Below are 27,604 nucleotides of genomic sequence, written 5' to 3'. Positions count from 1 at the left end.
TTTCCGGTGCCGCCTGGCGAAAGACAAGGACCAAAACAATAGCAGGGCGAGACAGCCGGTGTCCCGCGGGGAGCTGCGCGGCGGGGGCGGCTGGACAGCTCCGCTCTGCGGCGGCTGCCGCGGCCGTGCCCGCCCCGCCCCGCCCGCGCTGCCCCGCGCCCGCCCGCCCGCCCAGCCCGCTCTGCCTCCCGCCCGCTCTGCCTCCCGCTCGCCATTTTGCGCCGGGCGCCGCCGCGGGCGCTGCTCCGTGCGTGTCCCGGCCGCCCGCCCGGGCTGACGGCGCCCCGGCGCAGGAGAAGGAGGAGGAGGAGGAGGAGGAAGAGGCGCAGGGATGGAGAGCGATCGGCTGGAGAGCCCGGTGAGCGCGGGGGGAACCGGCGGGGCGCGGCCGCCAGGGCGGGGTGCGCCGTTCCTCTTGTGCTGCGGGGGGCTATAGGGTGTGTGCCTGACTGTCAGTCTGTCAGTCCGACAGTCCCCCGCGGTGTGCGCCGACAGGCTCGTCCCTGCGGGGCTGTCGGCGCAGCCGGGACGGCGGGCAGGGCTCGCAGGGAGCTCCGACGGGCGCGGAGCGCGGAAGGGAAGCGCTGCCGGAGGGCGCCGGGCGGACCGGGCGCTGCCGCCGCTGGCGCTGCCCGCCCGACGCCCGCTGCTAGGGGCGGCCGCGGGGGTCGCGGAATTACTGAAGAGCCGCACCTATCTACAGGCGGCTCTTTGTGCGACAGATAAAAGACGTAAATAAACATATAAATAAATAAATAAATGATGTTCCTGACTCGGAATTGTTACCCTAATGAAGTCAAGACAGTTTCAGCCCTTAAACGTGAATTACACGTCAGGAAAGCCTGTTGTTTAACCAGTCTGACACTTAATTTCCCTTTTTTCCCCTTTCTCCCTCTTCGTAAGCCAGCGAGGAAGCTAAACATATGGACTCCTATTGTTAAGAAGTATGGTTGCGTTCGGTTGCATTTCACTAGGTCCTTGAGTGGAATTAAGACTACTCCCCTCCTTTCCTCCCCTGCAATGCAGACATGACCTAAAGATGAACTGAGTTTGCCTAGTGGCAATGTTCACTTCAGTTGAAATGAATGCTGTCAGTGCTTTCATAAATGTTAATTGATATGTGTTTTAGTCAAAGAAGTGCCTCAAACCATATAAAATTGTGTGTATTTGTTCTGCAGAGCTGGGGTTTGGTGACATAGACCAGTGCCATAAGTCTTGGTGATTCATGTTTTCCTGCACTTAGACTTGTTTCTCCCTCTTTCTATCATGAAGATTGCCATTAAGGGTATTGAAAGAGAGCTTATCTGCCCAGCGTGCAAGGAATTGTTTACCCATCCACTGATCCTTCCCTGCCAGCACAACATCTGTCACAAATGTGTGAAAGAAATACTTTTTGCATTTGAAGACTCCTTTGCTGATGGAGGCTCTGAATCCTCTAATCAGAGTAGCCCTCGAATTAGAATCGCTGCTTCTAGCATGGACAGAATTGACAGGATTAATAGATCAGGTATGTATCAGAAATTGTGCATGTTTTCCTGATTTTATTATTAGACTGGCTTGAGCGGAATGGTGTCTGCATTGGTAAAATGTCTTCCTGGTACTCCTGATGCGGTTATAGAGATAACTTGGGGATAGTGCTGCTCTTGTTAATTTTGTGTCCAGAACAATGGGAATATTTTTAAGGACAGTGCATTCTGTTCCATCTTTAATAGATTCGTCTTTGTGGCATTCTGTAAATCTTTATAACCATTGTGTTGTTTATTTCTGTATTTCAGTTACATGGCGATGTAGTAGCATCATGTTCAGTAGCATGGAGATATAGATTTTGGCGATTTAATTGCCTGCCATGGTTTGCTCTGGTTTCTACCAGCCTCAATGCAGTAGTTCTGACTTCCTTCTGAGCCTGTGTAGACTTTGCAAGCTAGTTTTGTCCTGCCCACTTCATTATGCATACAGTAAATAATTTTCCATTGGTTATGATTATTGCAAAGTTGCAGATTTGAAGGGCAGATGACTGGAAGCAGACAGCCCTAACAGCCTCCTTCTTGCTTGAAGATTTAAGGAGTGATTAGCTTTAGGACTCCTCATGCTCTTTGTGGTATCGTGCTAGAAAGATTCTTCCAGTCTTTGTAATCTGTGGATGAGTTGGTCTGCTCTCCTACAGATGCATTGACAGTGCTTTGTGCATGCTTTACTTCTTGAAAGATATCTAATCTTGGCTTTCAGGCTTTTTTCTGACATAATTATCCACTTTAAAACCACACTCCTCTGTGTTCAGGAAGAGTTACCAACAAGAGAAACTCTAAAGCTTTATCTTTAAAAGGCTAATGCTGGTTCATAGCTTCTTAATGATTAGGATGATATTAAAGAGGATCAGCTTTGGCGAGTGGGGTGGATTCTACTACAATTGGTATGAAGCTGTGGTTGGCTCCACAGATTTCTGAGCATTTTCCGTCAAAAACCTGGCTGGGAGGCAAGGAAGGAGGTTTGGTTGAGGTGTCCTGGGATTTTACACCTAGGCTGGAGACAGCTCATGAGTTACCTTATATTTGACATTACTAAAGTTCATCCTTCCCAGTTTTCGCAGATCAAATGTGCAATTTCATCAGCTTATTTTAAACAACTATTTAGTTCTGTTTAGTACTGAATTGTTAATACTGGTACTCTTTCAAATAAATTTGTTAAGCAAAAAGCCACTTGGTACTTCTCCTGCCACCACCACCCTGTCCTGAGATACATGTACACAGATTGTTGCAGGAGTTGTAAATCTTTAAATCCACTGTGGTCTGCCACTGTCTCAGCAAACTGATGGGAATATATCTCCTGATCTGACCTGCTAACAGGGAGGTGATGGCTTTCCTAAAGACCTGTTTGATGAGTAGCAAGAGAGGGTTGAGATTTGGAAATAATGAGCTTGCCCCCTCTTACCTCAAAGAGCTTTGGGCAGATGCACATCACAGGAAAATTACAATCTCAGACAGTTCAAATTTATAGAATGAAAAGCATATGGAAATTGAAGCATTAAAGAATAGATGTTTAAATTCAGATTATACTGTCTTTGCTTCTAATGTTATAGGCATTATAGCTCCATTGCTATATCAAATGTGAGATTTGCTCTCAGACCAGTTTGGTACCAGCAATGGTCGCCAGCTTGCAATTTACATTTACATAGTTGTTTTCTTGCATCTGAAGAACTCATACTGTGCATTGCCTTGCTAAATTTTCTTTGTGATCTGTAGGGGAATTTGCAAGAAAACAGCTCCATAAGAGAGATAATGCAAGGAAAACATTCAAAGTGGGGTCTCACATGCATAACAAAAATCCACTAGAACTTCTGGGAGGCTTGTGCAGGGCATGTCAGTGTCAAGACCTTAGTGTCACATTTCAAAATGCATATGACACCTTATTCCCACTACGGGGTTTCTTTTTTCCTCCCACCTAAAGAATCCCTGATGTCTCTGTAAGGAATATAATCTATTTTAAATGGGTTGGCATTTAAATTCTTGGTATGCCAGAAGGAGCTGGTCTGTATTTGGTCATGTTCTGTATTTGTTGTGCACACACAGCTTGCATTTACAAGTACAATTTATCTTAATGTAAAAGCAACAGAACTCATTGAAATAAAGTGTATGTGCTGCTTAAAAACCAGTGTATGTGCTGGTTAAAAATACTCTCCTGTTTGTATTGTATTTAAAATAATTTTTAATTAGCAAAGTCTTGCTGTATATAACATGAAAATGAAGGCTATTTCTTATTGCTGTTCAATTATCTCTAATGTTACTGTAATTATAGTGTGGGTGCAATTAAAGCGTGTAATGCGATTATGTTGACACTCGTGTGAAAGTTTGAAATATCTTTCCCTATGCCCCTCCCCCTGCCAATGCCTTATTTCTCCCTTTTCCTGTTCTGCTTAAATCTTACCGTTGTTTGATATGCTAGGAAATTAAACATTCTTGCCTTTCAACCCTGCAGGAGTTAAGCAGCCACAGGAGAGAAAAGAGTTGGTGCTTTTCATTTGAACCATTGTAAACCAATGGTATATCTCATTTTTTGATGTCTAAACAGCTCTCTGTTCATTGTTCGCAGCCTCACAGAGGAGGTCTTTTGGGTGCAGAGGTAGAAATGCTTCACTTCTTGTGTTGGCTAGAGATAGTCTAGCATTTAGATCTCAAGTTAAATATTGTCAATTAGCATATAGCTTTTTGTCAGTGGTCAAGTCCACAAAAATTCTTTTGCAGTGACTAAAGGTACAGCAAAGAAGTTCTATAAGGACAGCTTTTCATTCTGTGCAAGAGTGATTTAAAGGTCAACTGGACTGGAATTCAGTTAAGGATTGGATTATATTTTTTTCCTTGTGTGTATATGACTGAATATACATTGGTGGGTACAAAAATGCACACAGAACCCTAGCAATCACCACACCGCCTCCTCCACCCCCTGCTTTTTAATTTTCAGGAGTTTACATGCTCAAGTTTCAATGAAACTGTCTTACTGGTAATGAAGTGTGATTATTGGATTGATCTTCCTTATGTTTACCGGTCGTGTTTGGCCATCACTGCTAAATGGAATGTAATATTGGTTCATTATTGTATTTAAACCTGCTTAATTTGATGAAGAACAGATTGAAATTTACACCATGTTGAAATGAGTAGGTAGTTATGAATCTCACAGTTTATCACAGCACATGAATGTGTGAGGAAAACGAAACATTTTACACTTAGACTTGTAGTATTTGGTGTGTCTAATGACACAATCAGATTGAAGGATAGTCAGGCTTTTAATTATATCTTGTTTCCAAAATTGAGCTTTGTCTGAGCAGCTCAGCCACTGTGTGGACTTTTTAAATTACATTTTTAAAATGTAATTGTTGGCCAAAAATGGGAGAAAAAGTCCCTGAATTCTTTGTTGCCACAGTATTGGCAGACACATCAGTAATCATAGGATATGGTGTCCTTCAAGACAGATGTGAAGTGAGCTAAACACAAATCTGAATTTCACACTCAGTGAAGGACAAAGCAGCTGATGGGAAGAGGAAGTTTAAATTGCCTTAGTTGAAGGCTGAAAGTGTCATTAAACGGAGATACCGTACAGTGCCATCAGACCTCTTGGAAAGCTGTCCATGTCTGCCCTTTTTGCAGAAAGCTCTTTTGATTTGTGAAAGACTAAAGTATCTGAAAATAACATTTTAGCTCTGCTGGCTTCTCTTAGGAGGCCTCTCCACTTTCACCTTTCCCTCTCTCTTTCTCTCCTGCTTCCCTCTTTACCCCTTCCTGTTGCTATCCTTATCCCCTTTTTTCCCTTCCGTTTTTCCTTCTCCCTGAAAACCCCATCCAAAAACATTAAGTGACTTATGGGGTAGCATATGTATTTGTATTTTAAAAAAGAGAATCCAGTTGCAAGAGAATCCAGTTGACTTTTAAATCTTTTTTTATTAGACTTTCACACATTAAATGTCCATGTCTTCCACAACCATAGAATATTATGGTAATACTGTTTACTTGAAAAACACAACTTTAAGATGTCTTATCCCTTTGCAAACCATTCAGTGCAGCTTGGACTTTTCAACATTTTAAGTGTTGGTACTTCTCCTTGCGAAGATGATGTTTAAACATTGTCTTTAAAGGACATACTTAAAATTGCTTTTTGACTTGAATCTTTGCAATGTGTATGGTAATACTTGTGAGTCTATGTTGTGATTTTTTTTTTGTAAACTGATTGAGCAACTTATTGCAAATGGAGCAATCAGTTTACAAATCACCGTGGAAAATTTCGTGTGGTGATTTCTAATATTTCACAAAATACATATTTGCTTGTTGTAAACTGAATTGGCAAGTCTAAAAGAGAGTGTGGGTAGGAGCTAAGTTTCTCTGAGCTGCACCTCTAAATATGTCTACGAAATCCAAGGGTTTTTTTGCTCTTTTTTTTGTGTGCTTTTTTTTGTTTGGATTTTTTAAAATATAACCAGAATTTAGTTTCAGCAAGTTGGACACCATACATATAGGAAAGATAGTGTCCAAAGTAATTCACTACTTCATCAGTGCTTTCTTCTTAAAATAAGAGTATAGAAATCCCTTAAGCAGAAAGCATTTGTTAGTATTAGCAGAGTGTTAGTATTTAACAGTCACTAGGCAAAAAGAGGATGTATCTCCTTATTTTTGAGTATTGAAGTGGCAGAACATGCCAAGCAGCTTAGCAAATAAATTTCTAGGATTTAAAATGGGAAAAAACCTCCAATCTAGATTCTCAGAGTGCTGTCAGTGAAAAGGGATGAGACATCTGAAGGTGTGCAGGACTTCCTTGATACTGGATTGCTTTCTGTAAAGAATGTCACCAGTCTTTGCAGAGCATGGCTCATGATGACAGTCTCATTTTGGTCCACCACTGGCAGAATGAAAGGCCTCCATTGGGATGGATAAGAATTTCAGATTGTATTTTTAAACTTGACCACTGCACCATGTTTTTTTTTCCTTGTTTTCTTGCTTTGTCATTGTTCACTCTCTGCTCTAGCATACTACTTGTAGGCAGTCCTGATATGTGCTGCATTGTATGATTATTTTCTTAGTTTCAGCAAATGTGTGTATTCTAGATCACTTTTTGTAGCTGTTGTCTGCATGGCACTGCATGTGAAGTCATCTTTTTGTCTAGGACATTGTAGAAGTCTGTATAGAAGATTTCTCTGTGTTCCTGTGTGCAGTGCTAGCTTGGAGCGTACACTGAAAATACAATTTGTGTTTCACTGTTGTTGCTGTGCCTTGCATGTGTGTGTTGCTGTGTATGCCAAGTTATAGGTACTGCAGGATGTGCAGTAATTAATTCATTTCAAGTAAATATGAAAAAAAAGTGAAATCAGGCAACAATCTCTGCTCCCTTAGATAGAGAGTTGCATACCTGTGCCTTGTGTCACCCATCTTCTTCTGTAAATGCAGCCTAGTTGTTCTGCTCAGAACTTACAGAAAAGCATGGGACCAAGCTGGGTGGGAGACTGTCAGTGCACACTTATCCATGCTCTGACTCTGACTTCTTAGCTGACAGTCATGCATAACTACCACGGGTTAAATTTCAAAGATATTTAAAGGAACTGATTCCTCATAGGAGGGTCGGTTTGGTGTTTTATTTGAAGAGACTGGAAAGGGCATGATAGGAATGGAGGTTTTGGATTGTTAGGTGAAGGAGCAGGAGAGCAGCTCAAGGCAAGTCTATTTTGGGTAGCAGTACAGGACACTTCAGAAAGAAATAAAGCATTGGCAATTTTGATGGGAAAATAGTGATTAAATACAGAGAAGAACAAATTTCCCTTTCTGAAGAAGAGTCAATTTCAACACTAAGAATTCAGCTTTAAGTCATACCTCCATTTACAAATTTGTTAGTGTCCTGGTTTCAGCTGGAATAGAGTTAATTATGTACTGGAGTATATATTGAAGGGATAACAAAAATTAAAAAAAATAGTAGTACAAAAGAGAGAAAGGAATAAAATCCAAGAAAAACAAGTGATGCACAATACAATTGTTCACCCAGTGCCCACCCTGTCACACCTGACTGCCCCTAGTTTATGTCATGTCCAGGACATGTTATGATTTGGAATATCCCTTTGGCTGTTTGGGTCAGCTGTCCTGGCTGTTCTCCCTCCTGGCTTTTCATGCACCTGCTCTCTGGTGAAACATATAAAACTGGAAAGTCCTGGATTTAGGGTGAGCACTACTTAGCAACAGCCAAAACATCAGTGTGTAATAACCTCATACTGAATCCAAACCACAGCACTGTACCAGCTACTAAGAAAATGATCTCTAACCCAGATGAAATCAGGACAGTTATACCAATACACAGTGCTCTTAAAGAGATCTTAAAGCAATGCACCAGCACTACAGAATTTGGGGTTTTTGGTTCTTTGTAAGGGGAAGCGGAGAGAATACAAGTTAAGCCTAAAGACTGGCTTAGCCTGCTTTTGAAATACATAAAGGATTCTTTCTGGTAGTTGCAGCTTGTGGGTTCATGAGTGAGACAGGATGCCCTCCTGGTTTGATAACCTCAGGAATATTATCTTGAGAATAACCTCTGAGTCTGTGTGAGCCATCTCCTTACAGACTCAAAAGGCTTCCTAAATTAGTGGCTTTGCTTAAGCCTGTGATTTTACTTTGGAGAGAGGGGGAAATTTGTGTGTAGCTGTTTGGTAGGAGCGCAGCTTCTCTGCAGCTCCCCCTTTAGAAATTAATAGAGGTAGATGTATGCTGTTTAACATCCCTATGGAGATCTGTGGTTCCTTAGTTCAGGGTAGAGTAACTTGAAGATATAACTACCTCAGATAACTTGAAGATATAACTACCTTTGGTGTGCAGGGCTGATTTAGCAGCCCTCCTTTACTGAGGCCTTTCAGGAGGGGCCAAGTGAGCCTCAGCATTTTTTGATGAAATTATTTGGCTGAGATGATGTTGCTGTTGAGTAAGAAGTGACACAGACTCACCAGAAGGCTGGTTTGCACAGCATAGCAGCTTTACTTCAGTTCCTCCTTTTTATACATTGTTCCAATCCAGATAGACCTGATTGGTCAATTAATCAATACGTTTCACCTGATTGGCTAATTAACAAAAAGCCTTTCTTATAAACAATCTTTGAGAAAATCAAGAAAACAGAGAGTAGGAAAGCAACACCTGCAGGTTTTTTATATTAATAAGCTATCATTGTTTCTCTTCAACTCCCTAAAGTCTCACAAGCTGAAAAACTTACCTAGTTTTCTGGGAAAACTTATCTAGTTTTCTTGGTCTCCGACCAGACTGTCACATCTACAAGATGTCACACTGTTGCCTCATTTTCTATTCTTTTTGTGATGCCTCTTGGGATGAGTAAAGTAAGTTTGAACTCAGCCAAAGCAAATATCAGGGACCCAAGGTTGGCTATGTGTTTCTGTTGCTCTGGGAGTAAGCATCTTTCACTTCAATATGTTAGGAGGCTGCTGCTCTCCATATGGGTAACCAGTTAGTCTGAAACCACTTGGCTTCCACAAAGTTTTCTGTTTATTGTTTCGAAAGGTTACAGCTTGAGTGCATCCAAAACTAGATAAAGAAAATGGAATTGGAAGAGCTAAATTTATCTTAACATGAAATTAAGTTTTTGAGTAGTAGTTTGTAATGTTCTTTGGAGTCAGACATTACACTGCCTTGTCAGGGCAATTGTATTCTCTTTGGCTTGGCAGACTGCATATGAATTGGTGTTGTTTGGATGATGTGCTACAGTCTGGAATTGGTTCGTAAATTCCTGTGCTTCTTTTAAAATCTAAACCAGTTTGGTTTACACTCATCCTAAATTGGGTTTTGGTGTCTACACAGGCAGAAAACGCAATTCACTGACTCCTAGATCAACTCTGTTTCCTTGTCCGAGCTGCCAGCGGGATATTGATCTTGGGGAGCGTGGCATCAATGGCTTATTTCGCAACTTCACTTTGGAAACCATTGTGGAAAGATACAGACAGGCAGCCAGGGCAGCCATTGCTATTATGTGTGATTTCTGCAAACCTCCACCTCAGGAGTCCACAAAGAGTTGCCTGGACTGCAGTGCAAGCTATTGCAATGAATGTTTCAAGATACACCATCCTTGGGGAACAGTGAAAGCCCAGCATGAATACGTAGGACCAACCACCAACTTCAGACCCAAGGTAAATATAGTGTACCTTACAGAATTCAGGTTGCAGCATTCTCATGTAGCTGCAGACATATCTGTGCAATGGTAGTTACTTTTTAGGACCATGACTGGTTTATTGACGATTGCTGTTGTTTACTGAGTGAACCACAAGCTTTTGCTCCTTGCTGTCATTGAAGGGGACATTGAGAACATACTTGAAGGGTCCCATAAAGATAAGGGTTTTTACTTTGTGGAATAGATTGCGTTACTTGTGATCTGAGTCTTTCCTTTCTTTTTCTTTTCTTTTTTAAGGCTTATTGATCACAAATAACAGAATATTCTGAGTTGGAAAGGACCCACAAGGATCATCAAGTCCAGCTTTTAAGTGAATGATTAATACAGGGATTGAATCCATACCCCCCTTGGTGTTACTGGCACCTTGGTCTTGACCATCTAGAATGGACTGCCTAGGGAGTATGCCTGTGTGTGGTAAACTTAAAAACCCCCACACACCTGGCCTCTTCCATGCCCCCTTTAGGTACATCCCCTTTGGATGCTTTGTGCTTGAATTTGATCCATCACCAAGCATCTTCTTTCTCTCCTTCCTTGCATCTAACAAGAGCAAAAGGTGGAGTTATGTTCTCCATTGTTATTACACCATTTTTTTAAAATCTATAGCAGAAGAGATAAAAATGCTATGGCAAAAATTCTACTTTATAGCCTGGTGCTGCTGTTACTGCATTCAGGCAAAACAGTGATAACAAAATGCCACTACCTTTGTGTCTCATGCTGAGCACAGTGCAGTACGTGGCAGTGCCTTATTGAATTTGTTTGATCACAGATGTTACATGTCATAGATACTATCTTGCTAACCAGGGACCACAATAATGGCCTTAATGTCCTAGCACAGGTCGGGGGACATGAAGGGGCATGTGCCTGTGCCTCCTTGCTGGACGTCCCACAGGTGCCAGAAATGCTGATGGTAAAGGAGTCCTGATTAATTATTATTAAATTTAGTAAATTTGACTAATGTGCAATGTGTAAGAAGCTCTTGACTGCTGGTGTACTTTCCTTCTGAGACTGGAAAAATTTGAGCCTCTAAAGTTAGCAGGCTGGGAGATATTGAACATCCAGAAGTCCACTTGGTGGTGTTTTCCTTGAGTCTAAAACACTAATTCCAGTTAAAAGTGAGCATGTGCTTCATATGCTTTCAAATGTGCTTGCACATTGTGTGAAATGTCCCTCTATTGGATAAATGAGAAAGGTGAAAGTTTGCATTCTATCTTTTAGCTCTTGCTTTAAAATGCTATACAGCTCCTTAAAAACTTTTCTTCTATGGCATCTAAATCCTCACAGCTGCTGTGCTGCTATGGGAAAATACCAAAGGCATCTTGTGATCCCTGTGCACTCCTAAAAGTGCCCTGTGGTGTTACACTACACGCAGACTAAATTCAGGATTAAAAGTCAGTAGGTGAATTCTCTTGAAGCAGAGCAAAATGGGGTGAAGTGGTTTAGATTATTCTGACACTGATGTATTGAGTATGTATGCACATGTGGGATTTAGCATTTCTAATTGTATGTGAAGACAGGAAGAGGGGAAAAAAAGGAGAAAAGCACAGTGTAGTTAACTTTAGATAAATCTACTTGTTTTGAAAAGCTTCCCAACTGTGGCAAGCTGATCTTTACTGTGCTCTTATAGAAACTTTTCTGAGGACTGTTTGAGCTTAATATAAAGTAAGAAAAGTGCATTTTTCATTGCACTGCATTTTTAAGACCTGAGCTGAAAGCATGAAGTATTTGTTGATTCCGTAAACAATGTCCTCAGTCACCACTTTAATTTACAACCAGGCTGGAGAGCACTTGGTAGGGTGTGTGGTGGGGATGGGAGAAGCACATACTGGGCTGATTGTTCTTGAGTTTTGAGAGAAGACAAGGCGGTCTGCTGACCTCTGCTGTCTCTTGCTTGCAGGCTGTATATGAGGAGATGAATAAAAACAAGGATTTTCTGTGAGGTGTGGCTATACACTGCTGTGGAAAAATTACTTCCACGGATTAAGTGAATGACTGTAGCTTTTGGAGATGTTTGCCTGCACATCTGATTTTCTTGGCAGCTTCCTTTTTTCTCTTTTTATATCCTTCCAAATCTAGTAGTCAATCCAAATGGGATCGCTAATTGCATATTTGGTTTAAGGATAGTCTTAAGGTGCTGGTGAGACTGGTGCCTTTCACTATTCCTTAGGATAACATTTGAGACTTGAAAGCTGGTTTCAGGTTTTAGCTTATTGTGTCCATATTTGTGATGCTCACAATTTTCTATTTTTATGCCCTTTTCTGACCTTTCTTGTGTGGGGGCATATTGAAACTAAAAAGCTCCCTCAAAAGTTCCTGTTTGGTAACTTCTATGTAATAGATGACCCAAATGTTGTCTTTCAGTGCTCTAGAATGAGCAAGCATTGTTTCTTTTTTTAAACAAACACACACACGCTTTATATGTTTAATCTGTTACCTGAACTTGGACTTGAGGAGCACTTTTTTAACTCTTTAAGCATTTATTTCAACAAGTTCTGGTTTTGAAAGGTGATTTTTTTAGCAAACACCAGCTTTCTTGCAATGCTGTTTGAGCTAATCCCGGAAGTAACAGCCAGTGTGAACAGCTTGTAACTGGAGTCAGACAGAAAACTTGAAACACAAATTTGAAATTTTGTCTTTAAAATTACTGTAGCTGTAGGTGGTGGCTGCACTTTGTAGCTCCAAAAGCAATGGTTATGTGGTTTATTAAAATCTAGCTTGGACTTAAACTGCTACAATGTTATGTCAGCTCTTGCTTTACGAATCAGTTCATAGCCCTTGCAAGAGATGCTGGCATGAGCATGGTTAAGTTTGACAGTCTGAGTGTGTTAATGTATATATTGTTAATGTATATATTGCATTTACAGCTCTGAGCTGGCGTGTAGGGTGCTGGAGGGATTGCAAACAACATGGGCAGGGTTTAGCAAAAGATTGATTGCTATATGGAGGCTACACAGACACCGCTAGAGGCTTACTTACTGTAAACCTTGTGAAACTGTATGTGTTCATCTGCTGGCTTTCAATGGCATTGACAAATAAATATAAAAGGTAGAGATAAACTGACTATAAAAAAATTCACTGATCAAGTCACATGCTGCTTTAGGTTCATTGAATGTTTTGATTTTTTGTTGAGAAGCTCCATTTTCGGAAGTACACCTGTACTGTCTCTGCTCTTTTTTTTTTTTTTTTCCCCCAGATTTTGATGTGTCCAGAACATGAAATGGAGAGAGTAAACATGTACTGTGAAATCTGCAGAAGGCCTGTTTGTCACCTTTGCAAACTGGGTGGAGGTCATGCAAACCATAGAGTAACAACCATGAGCACTGCCTACAAAACCCTTAAGGTACAAGAAAATATCATTGGACCCGGCCTTAAGAAGGGAGAGAGTACTTCTGATGTGAGGGCAAACTCCCACAGAATGTGTGTGTAGGAGACCCTGGACTAGTTTTGAGGCCTGTCATTGTGCAACATTTGTTAATGTATATATTAATGTGATATAGGGCATATTTTAGAAACCAAACTGTTTGCTATGATGCTTGAAATATAACCCCAGAATAGTACTGTCATCTTATTTTAGCTAATTGTACAGCAGAACAGACAACGCAGAAGGTTTAAGTAGTTAATCAACTTTACAATCAATTTTTTTTAATATAAGTGTTCAGGTAGCTTGTGGTAGAGGATACTTGAGAAGCCGATCTGAGAAATGTGCATCTGAAATATCTGTTGATATCTTTGTTTCTGAAGCTGCATACCTTTAGAATGTTAATTTCCTAAGCAAAGCACAATAGTAAAGACTTGCAAACACAATAATATAAAGATTGTTATTGAAGACAGCACCTACTTCCTCTTCTTCCTTTTCTTCCTCTCTTGCTCTCAGGAGAAAAAAAAAAAGGAAAAAAAAGACCAGATTAGCCTGCCTTGTGCTATTTGGCCTCCTCACCAGTTTGCAAGGCTTTTCCTGTAACTCTTGCAGCTAAGGAAGCACTGGGACAAATCTGTGATTTGAACTACTCATTTTTCTAGCAACTCCTACTACAAATGAGTTAATAACTATCCTTTCTGTAAGTTTAATGTCCTGAAGCCTCTTTTTCCCAATCCAAGAGAAGGTGATTCCTGGGTGATTGTGAGCCAGCTGACACTGTTACCTCTGATCCTTAAGCCTGTGCCAGCAGTCTCTCTCACAGTTGCTTTGCAGTGTCACTGCAGGTCACCAAACAATTCTCCACAGGACTGCTGCTCATAACTGGTGTCATGCTTTTGTCCTTGTGGCTAGATAAACTGAAGACAAAACAGGATGACCTGTTTGTGCTGGTTGTCACTTTGTGTGAGATGTCCTGTTCTTGCTGGTTTACTTCAACAGGAGAAACTTTCAAAAGATATTGAGTACCTCATCAGTAAGGAGAGCCAGGTAAAAGCTCACATCACACAGCTGGATCTGCTGCTGAAAGAAACAGAGGTAAGAGTGGCTTCAAGGTTGTCTGGGGTTGGCCTTTGTACAGTCACAGGAAGGATTCAAAACTGTTTTCAGTGAAATGTTTCAAACTTTTGAGTTTTTCAGTTAAGCAGTAAAACAATTTTTGAACAGTTTGTGGTAGACTGAGTCACACATGCTAAGACCTAGTCCTGCCAGTATGGGAAGCAGACAAAAGGAAGTTTATGTTTGTGTAAATTTAAATAAAATAAAGCTTACTTGATACCTTAATCAAAGTGGGTTACACATAGGGTGTTTGTGTATTTATGATGGTGCACTATTTACACTGCCTGTTTACCTTGAGAAAGGCAGAATTAAGGGCAAAATTTCCCTGCAAAAGAGTCACATACAAGCTGAAAAGCACAAAGGCGGAAATGAAAGAAGCTCCTAGTACTGGTGTGTCTTGATTGCAGACCGCCTCTGAGTTTTGCAGTTCCTTTTATCCAGGGGCAGTATTCAGAGGTTCAGAGGGTGTACACAAGAAGCTGGGCTGGACCCTCAGGTCAGGGTGGTTGGGGAAGGTGGAAGAGCATCTAGCCCTTGGGCATGAAGACTTCTGAGACTGTTTTTACAGTGCTTTTTCATGAGCTATCTAGACAAATATAATGCATAACTCAGGGTGTAATCAGAGGAATACTTTCCTGCTCTTCATTCTCTGTTAAAGACAGCAAATGCTGACTAGCTTGGGTGGTGTGCTGATCTCATTTTCAGTGCTGAATAGCGTAACAAAGCTCATTAGTCTTACCTGTCAAATGGATGACTAGATTACTGTGATATCTTGAACAACCTTAAGTATGTTTCTGTACAGTCACAGTGATGTAGAATCTGTCTGAAATGTCTTTTGTTTGCTCCTAGTGCAACAGTGAAAGAGCTAAACAAGAAGCATCTCAGAGTTTTGAGAAATTATATTGTGTCCTGGAAGAGAAGAAATCTGCAGCTCTTAGGGCAATTGAAACTTCTAAGAATATAAGGTTGGAAAAATTGCAAACACAAGTGGAAGAATACCAAGGGCTCCTGGAAAATAATGGCCTTGTAGGATATGCTCAAGAAGTGCTTAAAGAAACAGATCCCTCTTGTTTTGTTCAAACAGCAAAACAACTTCATGTCAGGTATCTTAAATATCTTCTGTTTGAGGTGCAAGTACTGTTCCAGGATGTCTGTGCAGTTGTATTCTTGGGAGATTATCCTGGTCATGTTTAGCTGGAATTGCTGCATTAGAGTGTGCCTTAGGAAACAACACTCAGGAGAGGAGTGCTCTTGTCCTAACACAATGCCTAGCCTTGTTCAGTGGGACTGAAGTGGGAGGGTAGTCTGTTTAGCTCCCTGACAAATTCCTTGTCTCAGAGATTTTATCAGGTATTTGCAAGTTAATCTACCAGGTCTCTTCTGGCTTTAGGCTCTTTGATCTTTGTGTTCTCTAGTAGCACCCTACATCAGTTTTGTTCTTTAAACATAATGCTCCAGATTATTTAAATGCTTTGCCAACTGAATGACTACCTGTTCATTATCTTTACACTGATGTATAAAAGGCCTTTAAATTTGGCATTTGAGAGTCTTTCTAGAGATTCTAGAGAAAATTTCTGGGAGACATCAGTAAGTACATGAAAGCAAAACTTTTTTAAAAGCAAAACCTGGCATTTTTACTTTAGGAATGTCCAACTTGAATTGCCTTTGTTTTTTCTTGTGCTATCCCACTTTTGTGTTTTCAGAATCCAAAAAGCTACTGAGTCTCTGAAGAGCTTTAGGCCAGCAGCTGAAACTACTTTTGAAGACTTTGTGGTGGACACTGCCAAGCAAGAAGACATCCTTGGTGACTTGTCCTTCCATTCCAATGGTAAATTCTGAGAGCATTAGGTCTTTCTCAAGTTTTAGCTTTAAGGGCTTATCTGGAGAAAGGCAGAACTTGCACAGGGCAGCAGTTGCAGAGCTCAGTGTGGCTTGCATTGTTCCTTCTGTCTCCATGATTCAGAAGGCATTACCTGGCAGCAGTGTTAGTTTCAGCTTTCATAAAGAAATTAAAATTACATTTCCTTTCCTACAGTACCAGTTTGCATTGGCTTCCAAAATATTGTATTTACATCACACTCAGTCTTTCTAAAAGCTTTTTATTGTGTGACAGAAAGAAATAGTTTTTAAAGCTGCCAGAAAAAAAAAGGCTCAAGCCTTTCAAAGTAAAAACAGAAAATAGGGGATTTATTTAAGTGTATGAACAGAGAACCATCCTCATCTACTCCTTTTAACTGAGAGAGTCACATTCCCCCTTTTAACAGTGCTATAGCTCAACAAAAGGCGTTATCTCTTGGTTTAAGAAGGTTTTAATAGGTGGATGCTTTAAAATGAGTTTCCTTCCAATATAGTTTTAACCAATCCCTTTCCACCAATAAGGAAAAACAAATATGAGTAGATAGAAGTGAAGAAAATAACAGTTTACTAAAAAAACAAAATAGCAATGGGCCAAAAATAACTGTAATAGTCCCCAGGTACAAAGTGGCTGAAATCTCACAGGGGCACAGCTAGATTTTGAATACAGTAACAGTTTGGGTTACCCAGGACTGGTTGTATGATTAACTCCAAAACAACATGTATCTAAATTTCAGAGCCTTTTTTCTCATGTTTCAGGTCTAGAAATACCAGAAATCAATGAAGAGCAGAGCAGAATGTACAACAAAGCTCTGATCAGCTGGGAATGCTCTGGGAAGACAGATTCAGCTGATATCTATGTCCTTGAATATCATAAACTTAATAAAGAAGAGGAGAGTGTGACATGGCAGAAGACTGAAGTGTGTGGCAAGAGCAAAGTATTATCTGATCTCGATGATGACAGCAGCTACGCCTTTAGAGTTCGAGGTTACAAAGGGTCCATCTGCAGCCCTTGGAGCCGAGAAGTTATCATGCGTACTCCTCCAGCTCCAGGTATGGGGTTTGCTTATGTCCATCAGGGTTAAGAGCTGAAAGTCGTTTCCAGTAGCTCCCGGATGCCTCCTACACTGTTACCAGTTTCATAAATGTTTAGAAGCACTGTTACAGATTAAGTCAGTAACATACAGAGACTGTTAGCTTGCATGACATTCCTGGTAGCCTTTAAAAGTGGCAAATTCTAATGCCTGCATGACTTAAAATGTAGTTTATAAGCACAGAAGGCCAAATACATAACTAAGCAGAATTTTTTTTTGGGGATACTATTTTTCAGTTTTCAGTTTTCTTTTTGATGACAAATGTGGGTACAACAATGAACATCTCCAGCTGAACCCAAGAAGAACATCTGTGGAAAGTAGGGCTGGATTTCCTCTGCTTCTGGGATCTGAGCGCTTGCAGGTTGGATGCTTCACAACCCTGGACTACATCATTGGTGACACTGGGATTGCCAAAGGGAAGCACTTCTGGGCTTTTAATGTTGAAGCCTACTCATACCTGGTGAAAGTGGGAGTTGTTCCTAGCAGCAAGATACAGAAATTGTTCCACAATACTCCTGATGTTAGCAGTCCAAGGTAAATTGCATACTCTTGCTTTTAATGCATGTTTTACATAAGAGGATATTTTTTAAAAAAAGTAAATGAAGAGCAAGTCTGTTTTCAGTTAGTACACAAGGTGAACCTAACCAGTGAAAAGTTTGAAGGATGTTGTGTAAGCAGTTTCTCCTGTTATTAGCAGAAAGATGTCCTGATTATCCAGAGTCCTATTTTCTTTCTTTTTGGGAAAGAAGTTAGGTTCCTGTAGATGCCAAGGAATGTAAGTTAAACCAAGAAGGTTAAAAATAAGTGTAAGTTTTAAGATTGAAGCAGTACTTGATTATCAGTAGTAAGGCTCTTCCTTAATTCCCTTGGCATATAAGGTTTGGCAGCCTTTCAGAGGAACAGTATTCACTGTGCATATTTGTGTTTTTTAGCACTAGCTGTGTCACAGTAGATTCCAAGTCACACTGGCTTACCCCAGGCTTGCATACTGTATTGGAGTGCTACTGAGCACAAGCCAAAGTACAGTGGACAAACCAATAAAAAGATTTCCATCTCACAATTATAGTTATAGCAAGCCTGGACATATGTGGGAACTGCAGGCAGGGAGGCTATCTCCTGGGGACTCTTATTTAGAAATTTAACAAATGTTTGGCTTCTTCTAGTATAACACACGGAAAATGTGTCAGCACAATCTTGAGCTGCTTAAAGCCAGATGGAGCTATTTGCAAAGTGAGAAATTAGATCTAATTTTCCTGATTTCTTTTTCCTTCTCTGCATAGATAGCTGTAAAATTTTAGCTGACACAGAAAGAACTGCCCCCACAAGCACCCTAAAACTGAAATCCTAAGTAGGGAATGTTTCTACTGAAGAATGTGTGCTTCTCCATGTGTCTTTATCTGAGGACAGAGGTGGAGAGAAAAGCATCTAGACTGACCAAACATGTCTGCAGACTCTCCAGTAACTATCTGGGAAACTTTCAGGGAAGTCTTCAGACAAAGCACTTTAAAAAAAGCCACCAAACTTAAACCACTAAAACACTACCTTTTGTTTTGTGAATTTTATAGATACTGTAACATAGCAGCATCATGGAAAACTCACAGGACATGTTCTTGTCTGTAAGGATTGGTCATATTTGCTAATTTACTTCTCAAGTTAACTAATTTACTGTACCTGTAGATTCATTAATGATTGCCTAGCCTAAGTACATTTAGATACATCCACTCCTTAGTAAAGCCTTCTGTGGTTTTGTCCTTATTGGAGTTCAGTTGTTATTAATTGTTTGAAGTAACCCAAGTGAAATCTCACCTACTAAATGCCTCCTCTTTCCTGGCTAAGCTATGTGTCACTGGTGTAAGCCAAGCCTGGTGGGATGAGTGCTGTGACTGGAGTGCCCTGTTGGTTACAGGCTCTTCAGAGGGACAGGGGGCAGATGAGGTGAGGGTGGCACTGTCTCTAACATAGTGTCTGGAATGTATGGAGCCTGCAGCTGGCAATGCTGCAGTTGAGAACCTCTGGGTAAGGATTACGGCACAAGCAAAGTGGATGTCATTGTGGGAATCTACTACAGGCTACGCAGCCAAGATGAAGACACTGATGAATTATTCCTTAAGGAACTAAGGAATATCTCTACATCAACCACCCTTGTCTTTTAGGGCACTTCAGCTTGGCAGATGTTAACTGGGAGCCCCACATAGATGATACAAACAGGTCCAGAGGAGTCCTAAAAGACCTGGATGATAACTTCTTGGTATGGGTTTTAAGGGAGCCAGCTGAGAAAGGTGCAGAAAGGTGCTCTCCTTGATTTTTTCCATGTCAGCAGAGAGGATCTTGTGAGCAAAGTGGCCCAGAAACCATGAAGCAATTGAGTTTAAAATCTCTGTTGTCAGGAGGAGAAGTGCCAGCAAAACTTCAGCTCTGGACATGAGGAGAACAAACTTCAGGCTGGTGAGGATACTAGTCAGGAAAGACTGGGAGACCACTATTGAAGGTGCTAAGATCCATCAGTGCTGATCACTTTTTAAGCACCACCTCCTAAGGGCACAAGAGCAGGCAATTTCAAAATATTGTAGGTCAAGCAGGTGAGACAGAAGGCTGCCTTGGGTGGGCAGAGAACTTCTAGAGCTAAGGCAAAAAAAAAAAACGGTATGGCAAATAGCAGCAAGGTTGGGCAATGTGGGAGAAATAAAGAGATGCTGCTTGACATTCGAGGGAAAAAGTTCATGTGGTCAAAGCCCAACTGGAGTTGAAGCTGGCCAGAACTGTGGGGAACAATAAAAAGAGTTTTTTAAAAATACGTTAATAGCAAAAGGGAGTCAGAAATACCATTGGCCTGTTACAGGAGGAGGATGGTCACCTCACTAAAAGAGACAAAGACAGGAATTGACAGTTTCAACACCAGTAGTGGTTTTAGGGGGTCCCAGAACTCAAGGACCATAGCTGTGAGAATGATAAACTCCCACCCAATCCCAAATTTGTGCAGGATTTGCTGTTCCATCCAAATTCCCATAAGTCTATGGAGCTTAATGGGATTCTTCCTAGGGTGCTGAGCTGACTGATGTAATTGTGAGACCTCTCTGATGTTTCAATGGTCTTTGGAGGTGCCAGTCAACTGGAAACTGTCAAATGTTGTCCTAGTTTTCAAGACTGGCAGGAAAGATGACCCTGGTAACTGCAGGGCTGTGAGTCTCCCTTCAGTGACTGGTAAATTTATGGAGAAGATTATTCTAGGAATTACTGAACAATATCTGAAGGACAGTGCAGTCATCAGGGGAAAGTCCTGCTTTAAAAACTTACTTTCCTTTCATGACCCATGTAACCCACTGAGCTGACCAAGGGAAGTTGATGTAATCTTTTTTGATTTCAGTAAAGCTTTTGACGCTGCGTCTCCCAGGATCCTTCTGCACAAACTGTCCAGCACACAGCTGTATAAATACATCATGTGATGGGTGAGCAACTGGCTCATGGGTGAGGCAGAAAGGGTTACAGTGAATGGGGTGACACCAGACTGGTGACCTGTCACTGGGGGGTTCCAGAGGGCTTCATGCTCAGCTCTGTGCTCTTTGTCTTCATGAATGGCTTGGACACAGGACTGGAAAGGTTACTAAGTAAGGTCACAGATGATACAAAACTGGGAGGAGCAGTTGACTCCCTCAAAGGCTGGAAGGCCCTGCAGAGACACCTTGACAAATGAGAGGATTGGACAGGCACCAACTGTATGAAATTCAGCAAGGACAAGTGCTGGGTTCTGCACCTGGGATGGGGCAACCCTGGATGTACAGACAGACTGGGAAAGGAGAGGCTGGAGAGCAATGTTTTAGAAGGGCCCTGGGGGTCCTGGTTAATGGGAAATTGAATATGAGCCAGCAGTGCCCTGGCAGCCAGGAGGGCCCCCATGTCCTGGGGGGCATCAGGCACAGCATCACAGCCAGGCAAGGGAGGGGATTGTCCTGCTCTGCTCTGCTCTGGGACAGCCTCACCTCCAGTGATGGGGACAGTTCTGGGTGCCACAACACAAAAAAGACATTGAGCTGTTAGAGAGTGTCCAGAGGAGGGCCATGAAGATTTTGAAGGGTCTGGAGTGAAAGCCTTATAAGGAGTGACTGAAGTCACTTGGCTTGCACAGCCTGGGGAAGAGGAGATGGAGGGGAGCACAGAGGAGACACTGATCTTATCTTTCAGGTGACCATTGACAGGACCCAAGGGAATGACATAAAACTTTGTCATGAGTGGCTTAAGCTGCATATTAGAGAAAGGTTTTTCACCCAGAGGGTGGTTGGATGCTAGAGCAGGCTCCCCAGGGAAGTGGTCCCAGCATCAAACCTGCCAGAGCTTAAGAGGCATTTGGACAATGCTCTCAGGCACATTGTGTAACACTTGGGGTTGTCCTGTGCTGGGCCAGGACTTGTAATATGATGGTTTTAGTGTTTTCCTTCTAATTCAGGATATTCTATGATTCTATGATTTTTTTTTACCACCCAAGGTTTTTGGGTGATCATGTGGTGTTGTCTGTCTGACAGAAATGTTCTTCTCCTGTTCACGTCACTGATCCCACTTCAGCATTTATCAAAAGCACATGGGGTTTTTTTGTGTTCCAGATACGAGCAAGACAGTGGTCATGACAGTGGGAGTGAAGATACCTTCTTTGACTCATCGCAGCCTTGCACACTGGTCACTTTAGGCATGAAGAAGTTCTTTATCCCCGCCACACCTGCTGCTCCCAAGGATCCAACCAGCAGAATCCTTCCCCTGCCATCGTGCTTGGGCGTCTGCCTTGACTGTGACAGAGGCAGGGTGGGGTTTTACGATGCAGGCCGTATGAAGTGCCTGTACGAGTGTGAGGTGGATTGCTCTGGCCTGATGTACCCAGCGTTTGCTCTGATGGGCGGTGCAGCAGTGCACCTTGAGGAGGCTGTCACAGCCAAGGACAGGGAGTACCACGACGACATCTAGTGCAGTAATCTCTTCCCATTGCTGTTCTGAGACAGAAAATGAAAGCAGAAGAATTCTACCTTAGCTTTTAGTCCTGATCAATTATATTCTACCTACAAGTTGCTCACAAGCCTCTGGCCTGTGATTTTTTTAAAGTAAATGGTCCAGGCACTTCTGCACCAGAGCAATTCTCCTGCCTTTCTTGTGATCTGTGCAATGCTGTTCTCCACAGACTTCTTTTCCTGAGGGAAGCAGGGAAGAAGAAGTCTGACTAGCAACCAAAATTTACTTTTCAGGACTAGCAACCAAAACTTACTCTTCGGGGTAGAAATCTGCCTTTTATTTAACTTAAATCCTTACATAGTCAGTTTTGTATTTAATGAAGTCAAAGCTGACAGTGTGTGATTGCCATTCTCCTTTTAAGAAATATGCCTGAATGCCTCTGCAGGGTTAAATGCTTTCCAGTTTACCCCTGAGCACCAGTTGGGCCTTTCAGCACAGAATAGAATATAAAAAATGTAACATGAAAGAAGAAGAAATTAGAAATGGTGTTGAATGTTTAACTTATACTTGGAATGATGAAGGTAAACTTGAATCTCATTGCATGTTGTAGACCCTTAATGTGATTGTAAGTTAAAACTCAAGTTCTGACACTCAGTGTCATATAGTTGGTGGCATAATGGTAAGTTTCTTTATTCTTCTAGGCTTTACTATAAGCTATCTAAAATAAAGTGCAATTGTACCTTAAATGTCAGAATTTGGAATAAAAAATCAGAAATGTTTGCATGTATGAGTAACGGTACCTGGTATTTAGGCAAAAGGAAGTGAGTTGCTGACATGAGTAATTATATGTGAATTTAAAAAATTAACCTATAAAAGCAAGTATTAAAGAAATACCTAATTTTTTTTAAATCTAGTAGCAGATTGGATTTTTCTTAGTAAGAATGTTAAAAATGCACTGGTTAAGTTTTGAGACCTAATTTCTGCCTTAAAGAATGTCTCCCTTCAAATTTGAGTTCCTCTAATGTTAAAAACTGCATCACATTTGCAGAATCATAGAACCATGGGAACAGCTTGAGTTGGAAGGGATCTTTAAAGACCATCTAGCTCCAACCGCCCTTGCCATGGGCAGGGACATCTTCCACTAACCAGGTTGCTCAAAGCTGCATCCAACATGACATTGAACACTTCCAGGGATGGGGCATCCACCACTTCTCTGGGAAACCTTCTCCAATGTCTTACCACCCCTATTGTTAGAAATTTCTTCCTAAAAAAAAAAAAATCTCCAACCTAAATCAATCATCTTTTAGTTTAAAACCATTGCCCTTTGTCCTGTCTCTCGAGGCCTTGGTAAAAGACTTCCTCCATCTTTTTTTAAAATCCTTTTTATATATTAAAAGGCCAAAATAAGGTCTTTCTAGAGCCTTCTCCATGCTGAATAACTCCATCTCTTACAGTGTCTTCACAGGAGAGGTATTACAGCCCTCTGACAATTTTTCCTCTGGAACCACTCTGTACTGGGAGCCCCAGAGCTGAATGCACTCAGTGTGTGCAAGTACACATTGCTGGTTCATGGCCAAGTTTTCATCCATCAGGATGCCCAAGTTCTTCTCTGCAGAGCTGCTCTCTATCCCCCAGTCTGTGTTGATAATGGAGGTTTCCTGGATCCAGGTGCAGTACCCTGGTTGGTGAACCTCATGAGATCCACATCAACACTGGTGCCAGGACAGACCCTTGAGGGATACTGCTCATTACTGGTTTCTGCTTGGACATTGAGCTGTTGACTGTGATTCTTTGGGTATAGCTATCCAGCCAATTCTTTATTCACTGAACAGTCCATCCATTTAAACCCTTCTCTTTCAAGTTTAGAGATAAGACTGTTGTGGGAGATCTTATCAAAGGCCTTACAGAAGTCCAGGTACATGGTATCTCTTAGCTCTTCCCTTATCCACTGTTGCAGTCACTGGGTCACCGAAGACTGTAGTCAAGCAATTCTTGCCCTTGGTGAACTCATGTGGCTGTCCCTGATCACTTTCTTGTCTTCCGTAAGTTTTGACCTATCTTCCAGGAGGATCTGTTTCATGATCTTACTGAGAATGGAGGTGGACTGCCTGTCTTTATAGAAACCCATGTATAAAAAAAAGTAGGGTGTGTGAACTGTTGACTTGTGGAAAAATAAGGATCTAAAGTGAAGGATGTTTCTAGTAAGTACTTGGTGCTTTCTAATTTGGGGATATGCTTTCTAATTTGGGGATATGCTTTGTAATTTGGGGATAGTGTTGCATCTTGATGAATGTGTGTAAAGTATGCTTACTAAGTACATGTATACAGCTGCAGAGCACTGAAATGGGACCTGAAAATCACAATACAGTTAAGTGAATGTAGGTCATAATGCAAATCTTTTGCAGGCTTTGCTGTCTGAACTTATCTGACCTTGAGTCCACCTCTCTCAGTGTCTTCTCTCTTACGCCTCAAACTGTGGCCACTGTTGGAAAAAACTGTCAGAAGCAGTTGTCTGTACCAGCATGAGCATGACAGCCAGAAAGGCCGAGCAACTGCAACTTCTTTTCTGCATCTCACCTGCAAATGTTCTGTCTTGATGAGACTGTGTGAAAGTGCACTCCATAGATTCACTGTGAGTTGTGTGAGAAACACTTTGATGTCCCAGCAGCAGGTGTGAAGTATGGGGTACCTTTTGGAATTTTCTCCCTCAAGAGAAAAGACAAACTGTCTCTCACTAGTTAGCCTTTTTAGTAATTTCTTCTGGTTTAGATAGTTATCATTATAGCCTTTAATTTCTGTCATTCCATCCCTTTCATCTTCCCTCTTACTGGATTGAAGCCATTGCTCTCTTCTTGCCTGCTGAGGCTGACTGAACAGTCCATCCATAAGACACTCTGTTGCTGTGAAGGATGACAAAGTTTTGTGTTTTCCTTCTTCTTGTAGTCCTAAAACCTTAATTGCCTTTTATTTGATTGATACCCGATACCATACTCATGATGAAGCTTCTTCTGCAGTGTTTTTCATGCAGTCCTGATCGTTGTGCAGGGTGTGTGCAGGGTTTTCCCCACCTGGTGGGCTGTTTATGTTGATAATGCTTGTTTACCTAGTCACTAAGTTCTGAGGGTCTTCAGCAGCTCTTCAGTCACTTCTAGACTTGGATGTTCCTGAGTAGCTTAATTGGAAACACAAACATGCCCATGTTTTTGTTTGTTTGCTTTTCCAGGTCTTGGAGCAAACTGGTTGTAGTGAGACTCACATGATCTCTCTGCTGTTAAGATTTTTTGTTCCACTTCTTTTCCCGCTCCAATATTTATTAAACCCCAAGTCAAGCACTGAAAACTCTTACATTAGTTTACTCTGCTGAGTATTATGTGTGAGTGCAGCAGTCAGAGAGAGCCAGGAGAAAGGATTCTCACTTCAGTAGCTGTGACTTCTCCCCTTGTATAACTGGCAATGGTCAGTTCATCTACCACACCAAGAATCGGCTTAGAGCTGTAGGTTGTAGGGCTGAACTTTCTTTTCCAGACCAAATCTCCTTCTGTAGACAAATGTTTCATTTCTGATTCCTCTGTTTCAGAAACTGGTCTAAATTAGACGCTTTATGTCATGGTTAGCACTCCACATTTCCACATTTAGATTTTTTATAAGCATCTGGATTTGTATCCCCGGACCTTTTTTTACTTTATGGAAATATTTGTAAATGGAACAGTCTATTGCAGATATGAAGACAGTGTCTCAGACTCAATGATCTAAAAAAAGATTATTGGTTTGAGACTGTAGAAGTAAGAAATTCAAAATTTAGGGGCTTTTTCTACTAGAGTTTCAAATTCGTTTAACATGTGTTCTGCTATGCAATTACTCTACTGGACAGAAACTGATGCTACTTTAAACATTTATCTACCTTTTGATATATCTGTATTTATCTCATCCTGAGTTTAAAAATTAATTTGGCTTTTGGTGTTACTTGACTACTTAGTATGCATTCCAGACAGTACTTTTGGTGCTTACTCCAGCTTATTAAATAAAAAACACACTGTCAAGAGGCACTGACAACACGCTGTGATATTTTTTCAACTACTATGGAAGTGTCAACTTTCAGAAGTACAGTTCAGCAGTACTTGCCTATCCAGATAATTATTTTTTCAAGTTTCTCCCTATGAAACAGCACTTTACAATGTAGACTAAGCTAAAACTGGTGTGGTATTGTGTGGATCTTTGTGCAATATAGCTGTTTGGTGATTATGGTGTGGCTTGCAAAGCTTCATACAGGTGTGAATCATGTAGACACTTTTTAGATACCTAAAGCTTTAACAAAAAAAGCCTTGTTTGAAAATATTCTGAAATGTAAAAGTGATGTCCTGGGTTTTTTTTAATAAAAGCTGAAATAAAATATCTTATTCACATTATTGCATCCCAGCTCTTGAGTATCCTGGTTGAAATAAGTTTTCCTACAAAACATGGCAATAGGTGAATTGTGGGGAGAAAGCACTGCTTTGGTTCTCAAGTGTGCTCATATACCAGTATCTCTGATTTTAGGAGGACTAAAGAGTAGTTTGGACTGACTGCCAAGCTTTTACTTAAGATGCTGATGTTAGGAACTTGACTGCCTGAGCCTCGCTCCCTAATCAGGGAAGGAAAATGTGCATCTAGAAGGAACTTGGTTTGAGCATTTTCAAGGGAACCTACCCCTTCCCTAGTAGAGGAAGCAGATGCTTTAGCTCTTCAACCTGTACAGCTCAGCCAAAAGACCTCAGGTTGGGTAGACCTGCCACTGCTTAAATCTTCAGTCCATGTTTAATTCAGTGTTTACATTAGTTGATGTTGTTGTTTGCAGGGTGTTTTAAAAGTTCCAGCTTCCAGTGGTTGCTGCTTTCAGGCCAGCTGTGTGTGCATATGGAGAGAGGCTGTATCCACAGGGAATCTCCCGTGAGCTGTGCCAGTGCAGTTAAAGCAGCCAATATGTAGATGTGTATGCTCTAAGAGAGGCAGACTGATACTCCTGTGAAAGCAGGAGTATTGAAACCAAGAGCAGTATTCTGCTGAATTTTCACAGAATCACAGAACAGTTAGGGTGCGAAAGGGCCTCTGGAGATCATCTAGTCCAACACCTCTGCCAAGGCAGGGTCACTGTCATGGTTTAGGATTGGTGTTCTTCAGTTAAGTGTTCCCATGGAAACAGCCCACATACATGTGCTGCTTTGTCCCTTCCCCACTGTGGCAGGAGGAGCACTGGAGGCATAAAGAGGTAAAGATCATGGGTTGAGATATGGAGAATTTACTAGAAAAAAACAATGAAATAAAATTACCAGCAACAACAGTAATACTAATAACAGAGTATACAAGGCAGGTGAATAATTGACATGGGATTGCTCAGCACATGGAACCCAGTGCCACCTGAGGGCACACCCAGCACACCTCGGTGAAAAACCCCACACCCCTCTGTCCCCACTGCACAGAGCCTGAGCTGCTATAGAATAACCTGGCTGTGCCATTCATGGCTGCTGCAAAAGTTAAGACACTCTGTTGTCTTAACTTGCCTGGTGGAACCAGGACATTCACCCAGAGC

At 41.5% G+C, this 27,604-nt stretch overlaps 1 protein-coding gene across 2 annotated transcripts; it reads left to right on the top strand.

Annotated features, from left to right (window-relative positions):
- Positions 1-210: 210 nt before the first annotated feature.
- Positions 211-26,454, top strand: TRIM36 (tripartite motif containing 36). Of its 2 annotated transcripts, XM_077171585.1 has the most exons (11): positions 211-358; positions 1,273-1,507; positions 4,087-4,116; positions 9,321-9,646; positions 12,878-13,024; positions 14,042-14,137; positions 15,008-15,261; positions 15,862-15,986; positions 16,772-17,065; positions 17,343-17,640; positions 21,702-26,454. In XM_077171585.1, the coding sequence occupies exons 1-11, from the start codon at positions 332-334 to the stop codon at positions 22,054-22,056; spliced, it is 2,187 nt and encodes a 728-aa protein (XP_077027700.1). In that variant the 5' UTR covers positions 211-331; the 3' UTR covers positions 22,057-26,454. The 2 variants fall into 2 exon arrangements, with proteins under 2 accessions (XP_077027700.1, XP_054508570.2); XM_054652595.2 differs by lacking the exon at positions 4,087-4,116.
- The last annotated feature ends 1,150 nt before the right edge of the window (positions 26,455-27,604 follow it).

This window comes from Agelaius phoeniceus, chromosome Z (genome assembly GCF_051311805.1).
Source record: "Agelaius phoeniceus isolate bAgePho1 chromosome Z, bAgePho1.hap1, whole genome shotgun sequence".
NCBI lineage: Eukaryota > Metazoa > Chordata > Aves > Passeriformes > Icteridae > Agelaius > Agelaius phoeniceus.
The sequence above is the reverse complement of the archived record's forward strand: the minus strand, read 5'-3'. Positions and strand labels throughout refer to the sequence as shown.

Bases quoted from the DNA above. Each gene is read 5' to 3' on its own strand.
- TRIM36 (XM_077171585.1), top strand. From the start codon at position 332: ATGGAGAGCGATCGGCTGGAGAGCCCG. The intron at 359-1,272 runs GTGAGCGCGGGG...TCTATCATGAAG, and splicing joins GCGATCGGCTGGAGAGCCCG to ATTGCCATTAAGGGTATTGA. The intron at 4,117-9,320 runs GTAGAAATGCTT...GTGTCTACACAG, and splicing joins GAGGTCTTTTGGGTGCAGAG to GCAGAAAACGCAATTCACTG.